This window comes from Pangasianodon hypophthalmus, chromosome 13 (genome assembly GCF_027358585.1).
Source record: "Pangasianodon hypophthalmus isolate fPanHyp1 chromosome 13, fPanHyp1.pri, whole genome shotgun sequence".
NCBI classification, from domain to species: Eukaryota; Metazoa; Chordata; class Actinopteri; order Siluriformes; family Pangasiidae; genus Pangasianodon; species Pangasianodon hypophthalmus.
In genome coordinates this window covers 2,397,511-2,418,840 of record NC_069722.1, presented here as the reverse complement: position 1 = coordinate 2,418,840, position 21,330 = coordinate 2,397,511, and the positions used below count along the sequence as shown (strand labels likewise).

Genomic DNA, 21,330 nt, shown 5'->3' with positions numbered 1-21,330 from the left:
GTCGCTATCAGTAAATACATCCTGTAAAATTGCAGAAATAAAGATTTTATGTAAATTAGCCCAAAGGTGAAGTGTTCAGAATTCCCAGACGAAGGTAGATGCTTTCAGAGTGGTCTGATTTCATTTTTAAACACACTTCAGGCTTTGTTTTTGTGATATAAAGCTGCACATTAAGGAACGAGACAGATTTATTTATTTATGACTGTTTATTACAGACAGATTCATACAGCAGGTGTGTGTTACATAAAGAACAGCATGAGTTGATTCACGGCGCTGCTTTCCACTCGTCACGGTGCAAGCAGAAAACTTTTCCACTTTAATAAATAAACGAAGCACATGGTCCACGTCTTTTTGGTCATTTTTTCATTTCTAATGACTCCTAAAAGCACCAGAGAGAGGTGCAGAATCAGTGGAAGAAATTAGGGGATGTCTTCGCAGAAAAAAAAAAGGAAACTTCTAATAATTAGAGTAAGTTAAACTTGTAAATATAAATGTACACTTTGTGTACTTACAGACCATGAAAGTAAAAGTATTTACACCCATTCTGACAAGCATGAGATTCTCCAATACGTCAGGAAGTCGGAAATAATTCACACAGCATTAACGTGGAACGCTTTTTGGATTCGGATCGAGCTACAGAAAATTCCCTTAAGGTGCGTTTAGATTGTACGTTATCAAGTACAAGGGAAATTGAATTATCAAAATATAGATCATTTCCACAAGGCTTTTTTTGTTTGGTTTTTTTTTTGCTTCTTCACTACAAGCATTTCTACAATGTTTAACATCACGTGTAGATATTTTATGATTGCCACTCAAGTTGTTAATCATTTTCCTTATATATTAATTATATAATGCGAAATGGTTCACAGCATGATACAGTACTTATCATTCCTTAGTTTTAAGATCAACCATAGAATTTTTAAAGCAACACATTTTAAATTACACACTGCAGATGCCACATCATCATCATCATCATCATCATTATTATCCGAATTCGTTTTAAGACTATAATAAGTTCTGATTGAGGATCAGCAAACACAGCCGATCTTCAAGTGCATTTTTTAAATCCATGAACAACAACAACAACAACAACAACAAAAATCAGGGATGCATCGATACCAATACTCATTTACTGAGCTCTAAAAGTTGTAAAAAATGCTCTCATACAGCGTGACTAATAAACGGATTAAGCTTAATGACAGCGATCTGGACGTATTTTACAATTAATAATCAAAGTAAAGCAAACTCCTCGTCAAAACATCAAGAGGAGGAACTACAGCGTCTTCCTACGAGGAGTTCATCACTAGCAGTGAACCCTGGCTATGTGAGGAAAAAACGAAAATTAAAATAAAAAATATTCAAAAAAAAAAAAAAGAATTCTGACGGAATGAAGACACAAAGCTGCTATTTTCTGCAATCCTACTCGATGCAGGCTAACTAATGTAGCTAGCTAAAGCACTTCATTTGATATGAAAATCAACTCACGGACATTATAAAGAACGACTCTAGTAGCCTAAGTGCATAAACACACACATGTACACTCATGATGGACTCTACTGAAACCAGGGAAACAGAAACGGAGCTAAATAAGCTGATTCCATGACGTCCGTGATTGATTAATACTAAGTGTTTATTTCCGTATCAGTACTGATGAATACCAAAAAACATGCACTCCTGCTGAAAAAAATGGTATCGCTGCATCCCAAAAAAAAGTTTAGTACATTCCTCAACTTAAAAGTCATGCAGATTTCACCGTCACGTGGCGAAGTCCGCGCCCTTCGATAAAGTTAAAGCCACATTTCACACCCAGCCCTTCTATTGCACATCGAACTCCATGTTCTCTCTCTCTCTCTCTCTCTCTCAGAGAATAAAACCCACACACTTCAGACGCAAAAAGCTACAAGCAGGAACACTACAACTATTTATAAATAACCTAAAAGTCAGTAGTAACACACGTAACAATTCAGCATTTTCTCTGTGAAACGTTTCACTTTCAGCCGGTTTCATGCATTGTCATGATTATATCACTTTTTTTGCATTATGGTTTCCTTCTAATAAATTAACTACAGTTACGGACTGGCAAAAGTTTGAGGACACCAAGTTTAAGTCTTTGTGCGATTTAAAAAAAAAAAAAAAAAAAAAAAAAAAAAAAAACACTTTCTGAGATTTCTTCAAAATTATTATTTTTTTTATTCAATTTTTTTTAATTATTTATTTTTTTATTTAAATTATTTTAATTTTTTCCCAGAAAAACATATTTCAAAATTCTTCCAGAATCGTTTTTAATCCCAGAATTTCTCCAGTACTTTTTCATTTCGAGACCTTTTTGAGTCTTATTATTTTTAAACACTAAAGCTTGTGTTTACATTAGACTTGTTCCAAATGATTTTTATTGTAGACTTTTTCCAGGATTGTTCCATTATTTTATAAAATTCCAGACCTTTTTAAGATTTATTCCAGGTTATCTTTTATTAAACTCCAGACTCTAGAAATTTGTTCCAGGTTTGTATTTTTTCCAATCCTTTCTGGTAATTTTTCCAAAATACTTTTTCAATTCTACACTTTTTCCAGAATTGTGCCAGTTTTTTAATTCCAGACCTTGACATGTTCCAGATCATCTTTTTTTTTTTTTTTATAAAAACTCCAGACCTTTTTAACGACTTATTCCAGATAATTTTATTAAACTCCACACCTTTTGGAGACTTGTTCCAAATTATTATTTTTTTTTTAATTCCAGACTTTTGTCCAGAAAAATTCCAGAGTTTAAGACTGCTTTCCAATCCAGACTTTTGTCCAGAAAAATTCCGAGACCTTGTTCCAGATTTTTCTAGACCTCTTCAAGTTTTTTTATTAAACTGCACAGCTTTTTGAGACTTGTTCCTGATTTTTCCTGAAAACATTTACCAAACTTTGGACCTTTTCCTTGCTAATAACTTAATGATTTGTCCTCCTCTGCCTGAGCAGATATTTTATTGAAGCTGGTGGAATGTGAAGAGAAACAAAATATTACAGAAAAAAAAAATAAAGTAAAAAATGAGCACTTCTACAACAGCACAGGTCTACGTCTTCTTAAGTACACTCTGTGTTCTCTGTATCAACGTTTGTCCCTATCTCTCGCACAGCTCTAGAACATTGCTCTGAAAATGTTTAAAAAAAAAAAATTTGCAAGGTGTCCAAAAACTTTTGACCGCCAGTCTAACAACGATTCCTATAACGACACGAACGTAAACGCATTTTATCAATTCACTCTGACAAACACTGGGAATGCTGAAGAGGAATTCTCATGAGTTCTCTAATCTGGATTTGATCCCTGTTTCCCTAAAATGGCCCACAGAAACACTCCAGACTGGATCCTAGTCCACGTCTGTCTGTCTCTCTCTCTCTCTCTCTCTCTCTCTCTCTCTCTCTCTCTCACACACACACACACACACACACACACACAGAAGAAGAGACGAGGAGAAAAGAGGAAGTAGATTATGCGAGTGTGTCAGTAGCGGGTGGTGTACCAGTCGTTGTCCTGCATGTGCACGAGTTCGTTTACGACGTCCAGGAGGTTCGGGCCGTGTTTTTGCAGCAAACGCTGATTCAGCGCCCGATCAGCGAAGCCCATCTCTACCAGGACGGCCATCATGGCATCCTGAGTGGCTGCTTCTTCAGGAAGCTAGAGAAAAAAAGAGGCATGGTCACTTACAAACAGAGGAGTTTATAATAGGACTGGCCTTACAGAAATAAACACAGAGAAGTGCAGTGACCTGCTCAGGGCCGGACTGTCCAGTAAACAGAGCCTTATACGCAGAGGCTGCCACGGACAGAGCGCCCTTCACCAGACCTCCTGTTATACTGTTCGCTCTGAGAACAGCACACAACACAGACATTACGTAACACTTCACACGGTAATACACTCCTACTTGATCATATCACATTATTAAGATGAAGGGTAGAAGATATTTTCTATCTTACTTCAGCTCCTGGATCTCCGAGTCAGCAGCAGTGCAAGAGTTCGCCGTGTCTGATGGACTGGATGCAGAATCTACAACGCAGCGGATTAGCACCAGATTATCAACAATACAGTCAAATATTTAACGAGAAAAGAATAGAAACAACTATATATATAAACATCTTGATACAGTGCATTACAAATATATGTTATATATTATTCTAGTTCGATATTAAGCAAAAAATAAATAAATAAATAAATAAATAAAAATGTAAAAAAAAATAAATAATATAATATAATAAACAAACATTTAATTTTTTTGATAGTAAGTAATAATACCAACATCTCTTTAATAAGATGAACGTATGACAGTAACCCTAACCCTAGTGAGATATACAATAAACAATAAATAAAATATATGATAAATATTAAATTTAAATAGAATAAAAAACAAAATTGTAATTTTTAAAAAATTTGTAGTGGACTCTATATTAGACAGTTTACAGTTTTCTGGACCTATACTATATACACACATATATATATATATATATATATATATATATATATATATACCTATCTTGTGTTTGTGTGTGTGTGTGCGCGTGTGTGTGTGTGTGTACCATTATCTTCTGGCTCCTCCTCCTCTTTGCCTCCAGGCTGATTTAGCTCCTCCTCCTGTGGCATCTCTGCTGCTCCGAGCTGCTCCTCCGTCTCTGAGCTGCAGTTCAGTAAAAATAAAAAAAGAATTGCAGGATTGTTTATTTAGTGATAAATGCAGCGTGGCAGGATCTCAGTCATATCACAGATCTCATCTACAGCTCTGAGAAAATGTTACTTTAAATGATCAGAGTAAAAAACCTCAGACACACACCTGGACTTGGCTGAAGGTCTGGGCGCAGCTACGATCACAGGAGTGAGCGGCACCGAATCCAGAGTCTGCGATGCGCACAGCATGTCGTTAGCGTCTGCGCGAACACGCTCTGGGCTCTCGTCTCCCTGCTGGGACACAGCCGAGCTGTACATGGACTCTCCGAGAGGACGGGTCGTGTCGAAACAGTCGGGCAGGATGATGATGTAATCCTCCGAGGAGGCGGACGACGTCCTGCTGCGACTCTCTTTACCCTCTTCTGCATCTTTCGCTTTCTTTTTCTCCTTCTCCACCTCCTTCTTATTCCTCTTCCTCTCCTCGGGGTCCTCTTCCTCCTCAAACTGCTCGCCTCCAGCAGTAGGATCCACAACGATTCGCTCGATATCTGACTCGTTCCCTTCATCTAAACAAGCGCACAAGACATCAAACGTACAGAGTGATTCATTCAGTACAGCTTCATCTTACTACTGCTTCTGTGCTACCTACATATGTAACTGAAAAGAAAAGAAAAGAAAAGAAAAGAAAAGAAAAAAGATTTTGTATATAATGGGAAAGACAAAACTCAGGTAAAAAAAAAAAAAGAAAAAAGAAGAAGAGACAGGTTTGGCTAAATAAGGAGGAAATATTTAAAAAATAAATTTAAAAATGAAAAAAGAAAAAAAAGACTGGATGAAGAAATTGGAAAGAAAACACAAGGTAAAATAGAAAAGAAAAATAACTGGATAACAAAAGGGGGAAAATGAAGTAAAAAGAATTGGATGTATAAGGAGGAAAGAAAAAAACCAAAAAAATAAGAAGAAATAAAGGACTGGATGAACGAAGATGAAACAGGAGCAAAAGAAAATAAAGCAAAAAAGAAAAAAGAAAGAAAGAAAGACATGACTGGGTGAATAAATCAGAAAGCAAAAACAAGTCAAAGGGCAAAGAATAGAAAGAAAACTAAAAAAGAGAAAATCAAAGAAAAACAAGTTGAAAAAGAAAAGTTTTTTCCAAAGAAAAAAATTAAGAAGAGAGAAGAGAGAGACTTGAATGAATATGCAGGAAAGCGAAACACAAAAATAAAGAGAGACAAAAGAAAAAAAATAAAATCAAAGAAAAGAGTACAAGAAAAAAGATGAACGAGAAGAGAGAGAATAAAATTCGAGTATAAACTGTAATTTTGGATGAATGAGTAATGGAATGAAAAATAACATTAAAAAAAAAAGAAAAGGGTTTTTGGTTTTTTTTGGGTTTTTTTTTACGTTTTTTTATCGAAACATCAGTGATTTTGCATTAATTAACTTTTGTTCAGTTCTCAGCAGAAGTTCCCGAGAGAAAGTGAATATATGATGTGAATGATGAATGAGTGCACGGCGGCTGTGATGTCGTCACTCGTGCACCTGCAGTGATGTGTTCAGCAGGAATGGAGATGAGAGGAGAAGGATCCGGAAGTTCCTCCGGCTCGGCTTTAGGTGGATCTGAGAGCGGAACATCAGCGCTTTCTGACATTCTGTCCATCCTCCTCTCACAGAGAGACACGGAGCCCTGCGGTGCTGGACGCAACACTGACCCCACACACACACACACACACACACACACACACACACATACACTTTTTTATGTGTTCAATTTCAAACCAAAAAAAAAAAAGAAAGCTGATTTCCGGTGTACTCACCAGTGGTGGTGACTCTCCCATGCAGGATGCCGTGATCTAACACTCCCCCGAGCGTGAGGGAACGAATCACAGACTCACTCACAAACTGACGGCCAATCACGTCCTCCTCTCCTTTCTCTTGGGCGGGAACTCCTCCTAACTCTGGAGCCTGAGCAACGTCTGAGGACACACACACACACACACACACACACACCCAAAGAAACAAACTCATAATCAGCTCACTAAAAACCCTGCATAAGAGAAGAGGTATTATAGTGTGAAACAAAATATTTTAAAAAATTAAACCATTTAGGAAAATTTTAGTGTTTAATTCAATCAGTGGAACTCAACAGCAGTCATCTGTAACACGACAACATTCTATTCAAACAGATTTAAGATTTATTTACTAATGTCTTATAGCTGATCACATCTGTACACTATGGATTATTGAATTATAATGGATTATAGATAATTCTATTCTGTATTTTGGGGGAAAAGTTATTTAAATTTTAAATACATTTTATTTAAATTGCATTATTATATTATTAATTTCTCCTTTAAATATCAGCTTCACTGAGGGAACATTAATTTCATAGTAGTAAACGAAGGACTATTAATTTCATATTAGCGTCATTGTTGATCAAGTTCATAACCCTAGAATCATATTAGCATTGTTTATATAGACCTATTTTTATATACCTGAAACAAAACTGGTTAAAAGAAGAAAAAAGAAAATAAAGAAAATAATGAAAAAACAAAATTTAAGAAAAGCAAAAAAAAAAAAAAAAAAAAAAGAAATGTGAAGAAGGATGATGGAACAAGAGGGAAAATGTTTTTCAAAAAAGGATTTTAAAAGGACACAATGAATGGGGGGACAAAAGAAACTATAAAAAAAAGAAAAAAGAAAGTATAAAAGAAAACAAAAGAAATGCATACTTTTTTGATAAATAACAGGGAAAAAAAAGACAAAAGGGGGAAAATGATGTAAAAAGAATTGGATGTATAAGGAGGAAAGAAAAAAAACCAAAAAGGAAAGAAGAAATAAAGGACTGGATGAACAAGAAGGGAAGGGAAAAGAAGGGAAGGGACGGGAAGCAAAGGGAAAGAAAAAGGGGGAAAAAAGAAAAACAGAAAAGAAAAGAAAATACATAGTGTAAATGAGCACTGCATATTTTCTTTTTTTTACCCAGAATGCTATTGACTGCTTGGGCTTCCTCTCCAGCTTCCTCCTGAATGAGCCCTGGAGGAGTTTTGTCCTGCAGCAGTGCATCATGGGGCAGAGGAGAAATGCACGGAGTGATATCTGCACACACACACACACACACACACACACACACACACACACACGTGGTTGAATGCTTGAATCTGATTGATCAGAAAGTGTGTATTATTTCTGTATAACCGTATGGCTTGGAAGTGACAGTAGCTCCGGCTGTAACGTGAGCGACAGAGTGGTATTAATGCGCTTGTTCTAATACGTTATTGTTTCTATAGTAACAGCTCATACACAGCGACTCGTACAGTGGACGTGCCACGTAATCTACAACTAATAATAAACATATTTTTAAAAGAAAACAGGCTGTTTAATAAAGTAGAATATATAATAGTTGATGTGGTGATGTTTTTTGTTAGGAGACGTTTATTTAACACTTATGGAAGGAGTCTCCAGTGTCAGGGCTTTGTAACAGTCATGGTGCATTAACAGTGTATCAGCAGTGTATCAGAGAGAGAGAGAGAGAGAGAGAGAGAGAGAGAGAGAAAGGCTGGGCAATCCTTCACTGTTTATCATGGCTATAAAAGAAGTGAGAACATGAACTAACTTGTCTCTCGGACGATCCACAACTTTAAATCTAACTATAAACCATTACAATGTGCAACATTTCGTACGTTAGTACTTTAAACATCGTAACTGTTGGAAAGTCGCTGTGCTTTAACAGAGAATAACACACTCCAGACTGCGCTGTTATGTGAAAATAATGCTTTATTTCAGACAGCACGGTCTGGAGTGTGTTATTCCGTACAATATCAGTTTAAGTGTTTCAGAGAAAGCACATTGAAGAGTTTGCTCAGAACACTGCAGTGAAGAGTAAAGTGTTACCTGAGGGAGTGTTACCTGCGGGAGTGTTGTTGGGAACGCTCTCCAACTCCTGCACTATGTTAATGTCCAGAAGCTCAAATGACAGCAAGTCCTAATAATAAATAAATACAGTATTTGTACCAATATTTAAATATTTACAATCAAACAAATAGTTTAGATGAAAAAAGACAGTGTGCTGTAATGAAAAGGTATGTGAGGGGTGGGACGATATACCAGTAGGGCAGAATATTGTGATGATTGTGTGGAAATCAATGAGTTTTTTTACACTGTGTGGAAAAGTTGGCAGGAAGGTCAGATCAATTTCGAGTTGGATTAAGAAAGAAAGAAAAAAAGCAAATTTTAAAAAGGGGGGAAAGTAAGAAAAAGAATAATGGATAAATAAGTAGGAAATAAAACCACAAAAGTAAAAGAGAAAAGAAAGAAAACAATGAAGCAAAAAAAAAAAAAAAAAAAAAAAAAAAAAAAGAAAGAAACAATTAAAGAAAAAAAGATGATCAAGAAGAGGAAAGAAGAAAACTGGCTTAAAAGAAAAGAACTAAAAAAAGAATTAGATTTGGATAAACGTAGGTGTACGTAAGGAAGCTGCGGCACTGATCCCGTGTTTGGAGCGGCGCTTGTGCACATCCTCAGACATGAACACAACACATCCACATGGTGCAATACCAACATGAACAGCAGGGGGCAGTACAGCCATGTGTACACCATGTCCACAACTAACCAACAAGCTTAAATCTCACTGTTCTAATGTACTATTCTAGACTGTTATTGAGCCCTAACACTAACCGCTTTTCCTATTACAGTCAGTGTTTGGATTTTAAAAACCTTTCAAACCTACTGAAAGCTCTGTTCAGCGTAACAGTCTTCTGGATTATAAACATAAATACTTTTGAATGTAAGGACAGAGTTTTTCAATCTGAGACGCGGCTCAGGACAATAATCCCGATGATTACAGCGCCTTTAACATCAATGTGTGTGAAATCGCTCAACATTTTACAGTCTGAATTGGAAACTGATGAAGAAGGGTGTTTTGGATCTGAAACGCCGTCTAGTGGACGTCGCTTTTAATCCTCCAGATGCACATGAAATATGTATGCGAGTGTGTGAACGATGCCACTGGCTTTGCGGCTGCTTCTGCTCGCGCACACATGACTTCCCATTTCCTTTCACTTCACTGTTCATTTCCTTCCCCTCTGCATGGTGTTTATAAAGCAGTGATATTTCTCCGTATGATCAGGCGTACCTGTGCTGTCAGCAGATCCACAGACGGAATGTAAAACTCCTGATCGCAGTCCTGATCCACGGTGATGAGCAGCGGCTCCCGGGACGCCGTGCGGTTTTTCTCCTCCCTCTCTAAAGTCCGAGCTGATTTCTCCTGGAGAGGAGAGGAAAGGAAAGAGGAACGATCAGTGAGACGAAGGTGTGTTTCTTTGATTGAACTCACGCAGCAGTTGTGATATGACCGTGACTCAGGCCGGGTCCCTAATATAACAATCGAGTCCTAGTTAGTGCTTTTATTAGCAATTTAAGAAACATTCTGATTGGTGTATAATGTGTATACTTAAAATAATTACTGATTTTAAAAACACAATGGATTTGAAATGAAGCAGTCAAGATGTGAATGAAGTGTAGGCCTTTAGCTTTAATTCAAGGGGTTTAACAAAAATATTGCATTAACTGTTTAGGAATTACAGCCACTTTATTTATAATCATTAGGATTATTTTTAATACTTGGAAACAAATCCTTTGCAGTCAATGACTGCTTGAGGTCTGGAACCCATGGACATTACCAAACGCTGGGTTTCCTCCCTTGAGATGCTTTGCCTGGCCTTTACTGCAGCCGCCTTCAGTTTTGTTTTCAGTAAGTGAAAAGCAGCTCAATCGGGTTGAGGTCAAGTGACTGACTCGGCCCTTTAAGAACATTCCATTTCCAAGCTCTTGGGTCATTATCCAGCAGTCTTGCATCATTTGACTGAATCTGAGCAGAAAGTTTAGCTCTATACACTTCAGAATTCATCCTGCTTCTTCCATCAGCAGTCACATCATCAATAAACACCAGTGACCCAGTTCCATTGGCAGCCAGACATGCCCATGCCATAACACTGCCTCCACATGACAGATGATGTGGTATGATTTGGATCATGAGCCCTTCCTTTCCTTCTCCATACTCTTCTCTGCCCATCATTCTGGTACAAGTTAATCTTGCATCAGAACAAGTTTTTTAAGAGGCTTTTTAGCAAAGTCTAATCTGGCCTTTGTGTTCTCGAGTGTTACCAGTGGTTTGCATCTTGAGGTAAATTGTCTGTATTTACATTCATGAAGGTGTCTCTTGATTGTAAACTTTGACAATGATAGGCCTACCTCATCCAGAGTGTTCTTGACTTGGCTAGATGTTGTGAAGGGGTTTTTCTTCACCAAGGAAAGAATTCTGTGATCATCCACTTTAGTTGTCTTCTGTGGTCTTCCAGGACTTTTGGTGTTGCTGAGCTCACCAGTGCATTCCTTCTTTTTTAAGAATGTATCAAATTGTTGATTTGGCCCTCCTAAAGTTTCTGCTATCTCTCTGATAGGTCTAGTTTGTTTTTTCAGCCTAATGATGGCTAGTATCTTTCACTAGTATCGACCCTCCTCTCTAATGACTTATCTTTGTGACACCATATCTACGCACACCTTCCCAAACCACGCATAAAAAAAAGTTTTCTCAATGATAATTCTTTATTAGAATTAATTCTGATAAAAGTTGATGTATTGTGCAGTAGTTTGAGATTCACAGACAGGAAGTATAATATTATGGTGAGATACAGTTCTGTGCAAAAGTCTTAGGTACGTGCAAAGAAATGCTGTAGAGCAAAGATGCCTTCAAAAATAATGAAATTAAATGTTTCTACATTTAAAAAAATACCATAAAGAGCAGTAAACAGTAATAAATGAAACAAAGTCAATATTTGGTGTGACAGTATCTGAGGTGCAGTGTGTGCAGTTTTATAAGGAAATGAGCTGGAAGTGTTACTGAGCATCTTGCAGAAGCAGCCACAGTTCTTCTGGAGACTTTGACTGTCGACTCGCTTCTTATTTCTGCAGCGAAACCCAGCAGCCTTCATTATGTTTTTATCTGAAAAGTGTCTCTTATGGAATCTGCTGCTTTCTTTACTGACATACAAACATTTTTCTGTAACATTTCATTTTGTGCTGGAAAACTAATGTTTGGAATCTAAAATGTTTTTGTACTGAATCAATAATGTAGAAGTCAGAAAATACAAATCGATGAAGTTTGTACTAAAAAAATACAGGGTGCCTGAGACTTTTGCACAGTACTGTATATGGTGAGATATTGGTGAGTGTATTGACCTGAGGAGTGACACACGGAGACACCAGCAGGCCGTCAGCGGAGATGGCAGTCGGAGCGTCGGGATCCACAACGATGCTGCACCAAACCCGCGGCCCGAACTGCTCTCCTCCATGCGCCAGGCGCCAGTGTGAGGTGTAGGTGCCCTCCAGGGTGGGAGCACACAGAGCCACGCTGACTAATCCCACCTGAAACACACACACACACACACACACATCACTCTTCTTCTTCTTCCGTACATTCTCCATTCCATCATTCCAATTTTCCTCACCTTTTTGATTAAATCCAATTCAATTTCCTTTTTTTTTTTTTTGCATAGGGCTTTTAACAACACACACAGTCATAATGCAGCTTTACAGACATCTGGATGTAGATTTAGATCTCAAATGAACAAGCCAGACAGGACATGAGAAAATGGTGTATGAAGCTGATTTTTTTTTTCAGATACACACCTGACCTGGTTGCAGTGTGGGCACCGACACCTCCCTCCACCTCTCCCCCGAACCTACGGCCAGATTCCCCCACATGAACTTCAGCTAAAAAAAAAAAAACAGAAAAGAGATGATTATTTTCCAATAACAGCACATCAGAAAGTATTTTATTCTTCTTATAACACAGCAATTTACCAATGATTAAAATTTTTTTATGAAAAAACACAAAACAATTATAGTTTAATGTTGTGTAACATCCATGAAACAAGTTAGTTCCTGTTCCTTACATTACAGAAGCTATAAACAGCTCACCAGCATCTCTTTTTCTCTCTTGAAGTTAATAAGACAAAATAAATGCAGCTTTTCAAGTTACCGAGAAACCGCTAGAGCTTTACCGCTGACCGTTACAAAGCGCTGACACTGGAGACTCCTTCCATAAATGTTACATAAACGTCTCCTTAGAGAAAACTTTACCATATCAAAGACTACGCGTTTTTAAATCTATTTATGAAGAGCTTCCACTTCTGGATGATCTGTTACTATAGAAACGACAAGGTTTTACAGTTTAACAAAGTGCAGCTGCTGTTAAGGAAATGAGTTTCGTGTGTGTGTGTGTGTGTGTGTGTGTGTGTGTGAGACTCGAGTGTGTGTGTTACTGTACTTTGGTGTCCGAGTTCCAGCTCATTGTGCCGCTGTTCTTCATCTTCCAGTATTTAATGAATTTGGTCCCAGGCCTCAGGCGTGATCCGTCCGGCAGATTTTCGTCCAGCAGCAGCGCCGTCATCGCAGGGACAGCTAGAGGACACGGACGCTTAGGACGCCTGAGGACACAGAGATATAAAACACAACAGATCATTCTCCAGCCTTAATGCACTCATAGATTTATTTTTACCCAGTCGAATACATGTTTAGAGGAAACTAATTTCAGTAATTTACCAAATTTGCTTGAGCTTAATGTGTGTCTTTACTCAAATAAATAAATAGCTGTGTGAGATTAAATATAAACACACTTTTATACAAACTTCTTAAGACCTGTAATTAATGAAAGGAGTGTTTTTATGGCTAGATTATTGGACATAACTTCATTATCGGACAGTATCACACTATCAGACATTACTTCATGATAGACGTTTGATTATTATACATTATTTGATGATCAGACATTATTAGATGATGGGATATTATTCAAAGATCAGACGAGATAGATGATTAGATTATCGGACATTGTTAGACTATCAGACATTACTTCATGATAGACATTTCATTATTAAACATTTGATGATCAGACTAATAGATGATTAGACTACAGGGCCTTATTAGATTATTAGACATTGCTAGATTATCAGTAATTACTAGATGATAGACATTACGTTATTAGGCATTATTAAGTTTTAGACATTATTAATCAGATGTTAGATGGCAGAGTTTACATTATTAGACATCATTCAATGATCAGACTTATTAAATGATAGAGCTGATTAGCTTATATATTATTAAATTTATGGACTAGATTATCAGATATTATTACTATTATTATTATTATTATTATACATTTTTATTAACAAATAGTATTTAATTACTAACTTTTCCACCTTAGCTGATTTATTAGATTACTGGACATTTCTAGAACATCAGACATTATTTTCCTTTTGTAATAATGCATACTCAGAGATATTAGATCTGGCTAACTTGGTTAGATTTTTACATATCTGTAATCAGACATTATTACCTGTTTGTAATAAAGCATGCTCTTTATTAGAGATAGCTCGCTGTAATTAGATCAGATTTTTACATATCTGTAATCAGACATTATTATCTGTTTGTAATAAAGCATGCTCTTTATTAGAGATAGCTCGCTGTAATTAGATCAGATTTTTACATATCTGTAATCAGACATTATTACCTGTTTGTAATAAAGCATGCTCTTTATTAGAGATAGCTCGCTGTAATTAGATCAGATTTTTACATATCTGTAATCAGACATTATTATCTGTTTGTAATAAAGCATGCTCTTTATTAGAGATAGCTCGCTATAATTAGATCAGATTTTTACAGTTCTGTAATCAGAGAGTTTTTGCATGTAACAATGAGTGGACTGCTGTAACTAGATTGGATTTTTACAGTCATATAAGCAGACATTGTTATGTATATAATCATACACACTTGGCGGTTTTGTATTTGTGGCTTGCTGTAATTAGATTGGATTTCCACAGTTGTATAATCAGACAATTATCTGTATGTATTATTTTTATTAATGTAAACTCGGGGCTGTTGGCTCGCTGTAATTAGATTGGATTTTTCAGTTCCATAGTCAGACATTATTAGGTATGTAATCAGGCGTACCTGGGACTGTTGGCCCGCTGTAATTAGATTGGATTTTTCAGTTGTATAATAAAACATTATTATCTGCATATAATAATGTTAATAATGTCTATTTTGGCGCTGTTATAGTGTTGTAATTAGTTTGAATTTTTACAGTTCTATAATCAGACACTGTTATGCATGTAATTATGTGCACTTGGGGCTGCTGGCCTGCGTGGCTCCCTGTAATTACATTAGATTTTTACAGTTCTATAATCAGACATTATTATCTGTTTGTAATAAAGCACGCTCCTTATTAGAGACAGCTCCCTGTAATTACATTAGATTTTTACAGTTCTATAATCAGACATTATTATCTGTTTGTAATAAAGCACACTCCGTATTGGAGACAGCTCGCTATAATGAGATTAGATTTTTACAGTTCTGTGATCTGATATTATTGTGCCTGTAACAATGCGCACTCGGGGCTGTTGGCCTGCGTGGCTCGTGGCTGTAGCAGCACAGGAGAGGAGTTTCCGTCTCCCGCACAGCCCCACTGCAGACTCCTCCTCTCCATCCTCAGCTGTTTCCTGATCTCCTTCACCTCCGCCTTCAGCTGCCGCTTCTCCGCCTTCAAGCGCTGTTTCTCGGCCTTGCGAAAGCTGCGGTCTCCCCGTCTGTAGAACCTAAAAACAAATTGCGAATAGGAAATTAAACAAATGTGAACTGTTGCTGGTTTTACTATTTTATCAAAGAACAACAGAAAAGAGCAACAGCAAACACACGCAGTCAGGGAGCACCTGGAACACACCCTCGCTACATCAGCATCTATTCCCGACAATTTTTCCGTCACCTTTTTTTCCAAAACCTATTTGAAGCAGCATTTTATCCATCAGACAGTCAGTAGAGTGATGTTACATGGAAACAGAGACAAAGGGGAAAAAAAGGAATGCTCACCTGCTCTGATCCGGAGCTGGAGAGCCGCGTTCGGGGATGGAGAGAGGTGTTCGAGCTCTCACCAGGTTGTGGCTCGGGTCGTGTGAGAAGCTACACGGCTCACACAGGGTGCAGGATGTGCACACACTGCGCAACCATAAACCACATCAACACGTCAGTAAAGTGAACTCATTCATTCAACACAAGAACTTTCGCTCCAGCCGTCTCACCTGCACTGGTATCCTCCGCCCGCCGTCTGTCCTCTGCAGCTGCTGCAGGCCGGAGCCGAGCTCGGAGCTCCAGGCAGCGTGGAGGAGGAGACCTCGGACACCTGAGCCTCGGCTCCCAGGGGTTTATGGATGCAGCACTGGCCTGAAAACTCCCTGCAGATCTTCTCCACAGCCTCACGAACCACCTGATCCTTAAACTGAACGCGTCATTTATTATTTATTTATTTATTTTTTACAAAGACAGACATCAGGACAGATTCAGCTAAATTATACCATCATGTTTACATGTTTATGAAAAGGTTACACTAAGGTTAGACTGTTTTCTTTAAGCAGAAGAAGAAGAATGTGAACACGATCAAATGCTTTCTGGAGACACATTGTGATGTGCCACTCAAACCACTGGCAAAGATGAGTCTTCCCACATTATATCTGCAATGTAAATGCATTCAAGTGCAGCTACCTAATAACAAAACGCAAATGGAAAATCAATCAGAAAAGAAAGCTTGCTTGAGAATTTTTTTCAAATTTCCTACCGTAATCTCACATTTCCATCTTCTAAATAAAAAAGTATTAATTAAATAGATAAATGACAATAAAATAAATTTAAAATATAAAAAAGAAATAAAATAAATAATGCTCATCATTTCCTGAACAAAAATGACTTTCAGATTTCTTTACATTATCCAGAGTAATCTCACGTTTTCAAAAAATAAATAAAATAAAACTAGAAAAACAATAAAACATGTTTACATAAGCAATTTTTTTCAATTTGTAAACAAACAAACAAACAAAACATGCTTAAAAAAATCCAGATGTCTTGAAATTCCTTACAGTTCTCACATTTCCAACTTGTAAATAGATAGATAGATAGATAGATAGATAGATAGATAGATATTGAGGTTATTGAAATATATAAAATGAATAAAAAAATAATGAAATAAAATAATTAATAAAAAATGCTTTTTTTAAATAGTGAACCACTAGTCGTGAAACTGTTTGAAGTGCTGTCATTATTTTAACTCAGTTTATTTTGATTTAATAACTCGATATTTCAAGACATTATCTCATTACTACAAACTTATTAACTCACTATTTTGACTTAAAATAATACATCATTATTTTGATTTACTAAGTCAAAATAGCAACAGGATAAAATATTGAAATAAGTTTAAAAGTTGAAATCTAAGTGAAGTACATTATACTCTCAGCAGGAGAATTTGGGATTCAGTCACAGAAAGAAAGATGTAGCAAGAAGAACACGGCCAAATGTAAAATATTCTCTAATTAAGTTTCTCAATTTAACGTGTGTCCTTTTGTGATCAGATCTACAGAGATGGATGTAAATTTCAGGACTGAACTCAGAGTACGATATTGTGGTTTAATAACAGATTTACCTTCTCCATGTAGGAGGTGAACCAGGCTGGAGGCGTCTTATCCTCTGCTTTACCGCCCTTTAGCTCATTAAGAGTCACCTTTACAAAAAAAAAAAAAAAAAAGCTACACATCAGCATCAGAAATAAAACAGTTCAATATCACAACATTCATATTATAAACTCAAACAGAAAATACTTGAGCAAACAGAACAAACCTACACACTGTAAGAGAATGAACCACTCCTTTCTTTTGTTTTCTAACTTTAAATTAACAGCAAATATAATTCATTTTACAGTAATATAAAACACTGCTGTGTCAAGACTGAGTGTGTGTGTGTGTGCGTGTGCTGTATTAAAATTCATCCCGGTTTGCTTCTTTTAGGTTTTTTGCGGCTTCTAAATGGCACTATAAAAATCACGGACCAACCATTACAGTGATTACAACCAATAAAATCAACATTTAATACCAATTAATCAGTAAACCACTGTACTGATGGGTCTCTGGTCTATTTAAAGTTTGAGAAATTGACAGTTATATCAGTACAACTGGAAAAGTGTGTGTAAGTTCTGACAATACAAAATGCGATTAGTCGATATTATTTTATCTGTATTATATGTAACTTTTATCTTTCTATAAGGTGAATGTGAGTATTCCTTTACCAGACTTTAACACAATGCTTATGATAAACGGAGCCAGTGATTCTGAAAACGTGCCTAAAACGTGTTCCTCTTCAGTAAGCGATTTTTACACGCAATCATTCAGTCCTAGGGGTGATTTATTTAATATTCATGGTAGGAGTGTCGTGTGTCAGCGCTTTGTAACCGTCACGGAGCTTTGAAAAGTTTACGAGTCTTCAGGACAGAGGAGTTTACGCTTTCTGGTTTCTCTGTAAAATGACAGGCCGTGTTTACAGAGAAAGAGAGAGCAAGGGCGAAGGACAGGACAGAAGATGCTGGTGAGGGAACGACCGTTTCCTCAGGAACCAACTCGCCTTGCTGACGTTCCAGAACATTAGATGTTAACTATAAACCACGAAACCGTACGACGTGTTGTTTATTAATGAATTAAACATTATAATTGGGAAAATTATGAAAATAATCCACTTCAGGGCATCATCGCACCCTGCCGTTAATTTTTTTTCCATATAACCGGCCTGTCTTACATTATTGCTTACTTATTTTTTATTAAAAAGCTTTTATGCTGTAATCACAAACAAACAAAAGATTCCTTTACATTTTCATTAGAGTTAAAATTCGAAAAAGAAATCTGAAGAGAAACCCAGCTAAGCGCGGTAACGGCAACCCCAGCTCTGCGTCTCAGAGACCGGTTTCCACGGAAACGATGTTGTCCGTATCTGTGTGTGCAGCGAAAACAGCAGATTAGGAATTCTTACTAAACCCTCCTCGGGCACAGCAGCCTGAACTTTTCGGCTCACCGCCTGTGCCAGGCTCGGGCAGTGCTGAGGAGGCCGGAATCCTTTCTTCGGCTCCGTCAGGCTTCCGGACTTCACCTGGGACAAACCCGGGCCTGGGACGGGACCGGGAACTCGTCCGGTCGTCCCTCTGCTCTCATACACGTTCATCTGCAGCCTGTTGCCCTGCCGCGCTGCGCTCTGTGCAGAGAAAAACACGGCGTTAATCAGTCAGACAGTTATTGCTTTAATCAGTTATAATGGTCTACGAGTCTCAGATGAGACTCATGTCACGTAAATATGTCAATTTTCACACAAATCAACATCACAAACATAAACAAGTGGTGAGATTTTGAGACTTCCACAAAACCTTTGCTACACAAAAATACTAGAAATAATGTAGTACCTTTAGAGCCTCTTCATACTCCACTGAAAAATAAAAACAAAAAGAGAGAGTAATTAAACTGCACTTTTAAACATTTTTAAAAACTTATTATTATTATTATTATTATTATATCTTATTATTTTAAAAACTTAACTTTTGAACTTTAAAAAATAATAAGATACAGACAAATCTGTTACTCACGCTGGCTGTTGACAGACACCTACGACATAAATAAATAAATAAATAAATAAGAGCAGTGTCAATATTACACACTTGACAACATTTCATTCTGCTTCCTGATGACACACTCACCTCTTCGTTTTCCTCATCGAAGTACGTCAGCTGTAGACTGCACAAGCCGAAAGATCTCTTCACCTGTGGGCGGAAAAACAGCTTTTAGACCATCGGGACATCGCAAACCTGCTACACAGGTCTCGAAGGAATGTTCTCACCTCATGCCTTTCTGACTGATTCATTTTCTATTACAGCAGCTCTGACTGTAGTGCAGCCGCAAATCACAGGTTTATATTAATGCCCTCGTTCTGATACGTTATCGTTTCCATAGCAACAGGTCATTCACAGGGACTTTTTTATTGATATGGTGAAATCTGTTTGAGAATAAATACAGACAGGCTGGTGTGATGAAGCGGAGATACTGTTACACCCTCAAGCTGATTATTTTCCTATACCAGCATGTCATGAAGTGTTTTACTTTTTCATTTATTAAAGAATGACATGTTATACTTTTATCCCATTATAGCTACATTTAGGGTTCCACGAAACAAGTTAGTTCCTGTTTTCAGTTATGTTATAGCACTCAACCTCACCAACCTCTCTTTTTCTCTCTCTTGAAGTCAATAAGCCAAAAGAAATGCAGCTTGTCATGTTACTGTGAAACCCAGAAAGCGTAAAAGTTACACCTTTACCTCTGACTGTTACAAAGCACTGACACTGGAGACTCATTCCATAAATTACAGAGTAATTATGTGAAGCGTCTGCTGTCCAAATCCCTGTGAATGAGCTGTTTCTATAGAAACGATAACATTTCAGAACAAGTGCATTCATATAAACCTGTAATTTACAGCTGTCCTACTGTCTGGCCTTTTTTTTTTTTTGACATTTCAAACCAAGGCAAGTGGATGAATATGATCATTCATGCATTCATTCACTGCTTGCTGCATGCCACAGGAACCTGATGAATAAAGGAATTAGTGCTTTGTATTTGTATAAAATGATAAAAATTGGGATAAGGTTTAAAGTTTAAAATAATAATAATAATAATAAAAGTGCTCAGTGCATTAGATGTTTACCTTATCCAACCTCACATGACCTGAAATAACCCACACTGACACGCCCACTTTCATCACGTGACACGTTTGCCAATTAGCTGAGTCAGGTGTGAGTCAAACATCAGAATTAAAACATCATAATAGTGCTGAAAGGAAACTAAAAGGGAAGAAATCTGAGGAATATGAATAATATAATAGGGGTAATGGTTAAATATGGAGGAGTAAACCACGCACGAGCAAAATGGTCGCGTTATTGTCATGAACATCCCTGATAATGCCGGATTAAAGGTTTAACAGGCCTACAGACACTACAGCCATAACAATCATGCTTTTCTTCTCCAGTCCCATGCTCATGCCTGTGCATTTATACATCTATATCTTTAAAAAAAATCCTGTCTGTTGAAGATGATGTGCATGAGATGAGCAGTATGCGGTAAGAGCCCTCCGTCCTCGCGCTCACCGTGGCCTCCATAGACTCCCAGCTCTTCGTCTCGGAGCCGGACAGCAAGAAACTCTTCGTGTTGCCCCGAAAATTCACCTTCAGGTTGATGTACAAGTCCATGGCGCCTTAATACCGGCGTCCGAGCCGCTGCATAGATGACTACACACGATTAACACGCTTCAGAAAAACAACCAGACGATTAAACAGGACTAGGCTTCGGAAACCGTCTTCTGTGTTTACATCAGCGCTTGTAAACACGCCCACGGAGTCACGTGACCGGGCGACGTCCGGCGCTGACGTCATTTACAGCGGGGAGGGGGCTGTCAGTCAGCGCGAGCCACCTGGGTGTGTCTCAAATCGAGCAATTTGTTCCTATGTAGCCAAAAAAAAGAAAAAAAAAAAAACATTAGCAATTGTATAGACTTCCGGTGAAGGAAATGACCGAACAAGCTTGTAATCGATATTACTGGCTATTCAGATGTACCAAGTGTGTGTCAGAGAAGGAAATTTACCAAAATACAGTGAACTGTGTGTGTGTGTGTGTGTGTGTGTGTGTGTGTGTGTGTGTGTGTTATTGCATTGTATCACCTCATGATGGCAGTGAAAACATTTCAAGGTTGTTGGTTTGGGTGAATAACATGGTCCTGACCCT

The 21,330-nt window shown here is 37.5% G+C and overlaps 1 protein-coding gene across 4 annotated transcripts; it reads right to left on the bottom strand.

The window, feature by feature from the left end:
* Positions 1–187: 187 nt before the first annotated feature.
* nbr1b (NBR1 autophagy cargo receptor b) lies at positions 188–20,933 on the bottom strand. Of its 4 annotated transcripts, none has more exons than XM_034309962.2 (22): positions 20,697–20,933; positions 19,260–19,322; positions 19,149–19,167; positions 18,969–18,991; positions 18,545–18,763; positions 17,172–17,249; positions 15,778–15,974; positions 15,569–15,694; positions 15,094–15,297; positions 12,972–13,131; positions 12,332–12,415; positions 11,882–12,067; positions 9,777–9,908; positions 8,537–8,627; positions 7,625–7,741; positions 6,460–6,618; positions 6,185–6,349; positions 4,809–5,208; positions 4,558–4,655; positions 3,961–4,030; positions 3,753–3,849; positions 188–3,661 (listed from the first exon to the last, which is right to left on the bottom strand). In XM_034309962.2, the coding sequence occupies exons 1-22, from the start codon at positions 20,796–20,798 to the stop codon at positions 3,488–3,490; spliced, it is 2,964 nt and encodes a 987-aa protein (XP_034165853.2). In that variant the 5' UTR covers positions 20,799–20,933; the 3' UTR covers positions 188–3,487. The 4 variants fall into 4 exon arrangements, with proteins under 4 accessions (XP_034165853.2, XP_034165854.2, XP_034165855.2 ...); XM_034309963.2 differs by having other exon boundaries at positions 8,552–8,627; XM_034309964.2 differs by having other exon boundaries at positions 18,587–18,763.
* Between the last annotated feature and the right edge of the window lie 397 nt (positions 20,934–21,330).

Excerpts from the sequence above, each read along its gene's own strand:
- nbr1b (XM_034309962.2), bottom strand. The coding sequence starts at position 20,798 with ATGGACTTGTACATCAACCTGAAGGTGAATTTTCGGGGCAACACGAAG. Across the intron at positions 15,695-15,777 it reads GGCGGAGGATACCAGTGCAG|TGTGTGCACATCCTGCACCC; the intron begins GTGAGACGGCTG and ends ATGGTTGCGCAG. Across the intron at positions 12,068-12,331 it reads CCACACTGCAACCAGGTCAG|GTGGGATTAGTCAGCGTGGC; the intron begins GTGTGTATCTGA and ends TGTGTGTTTCAG.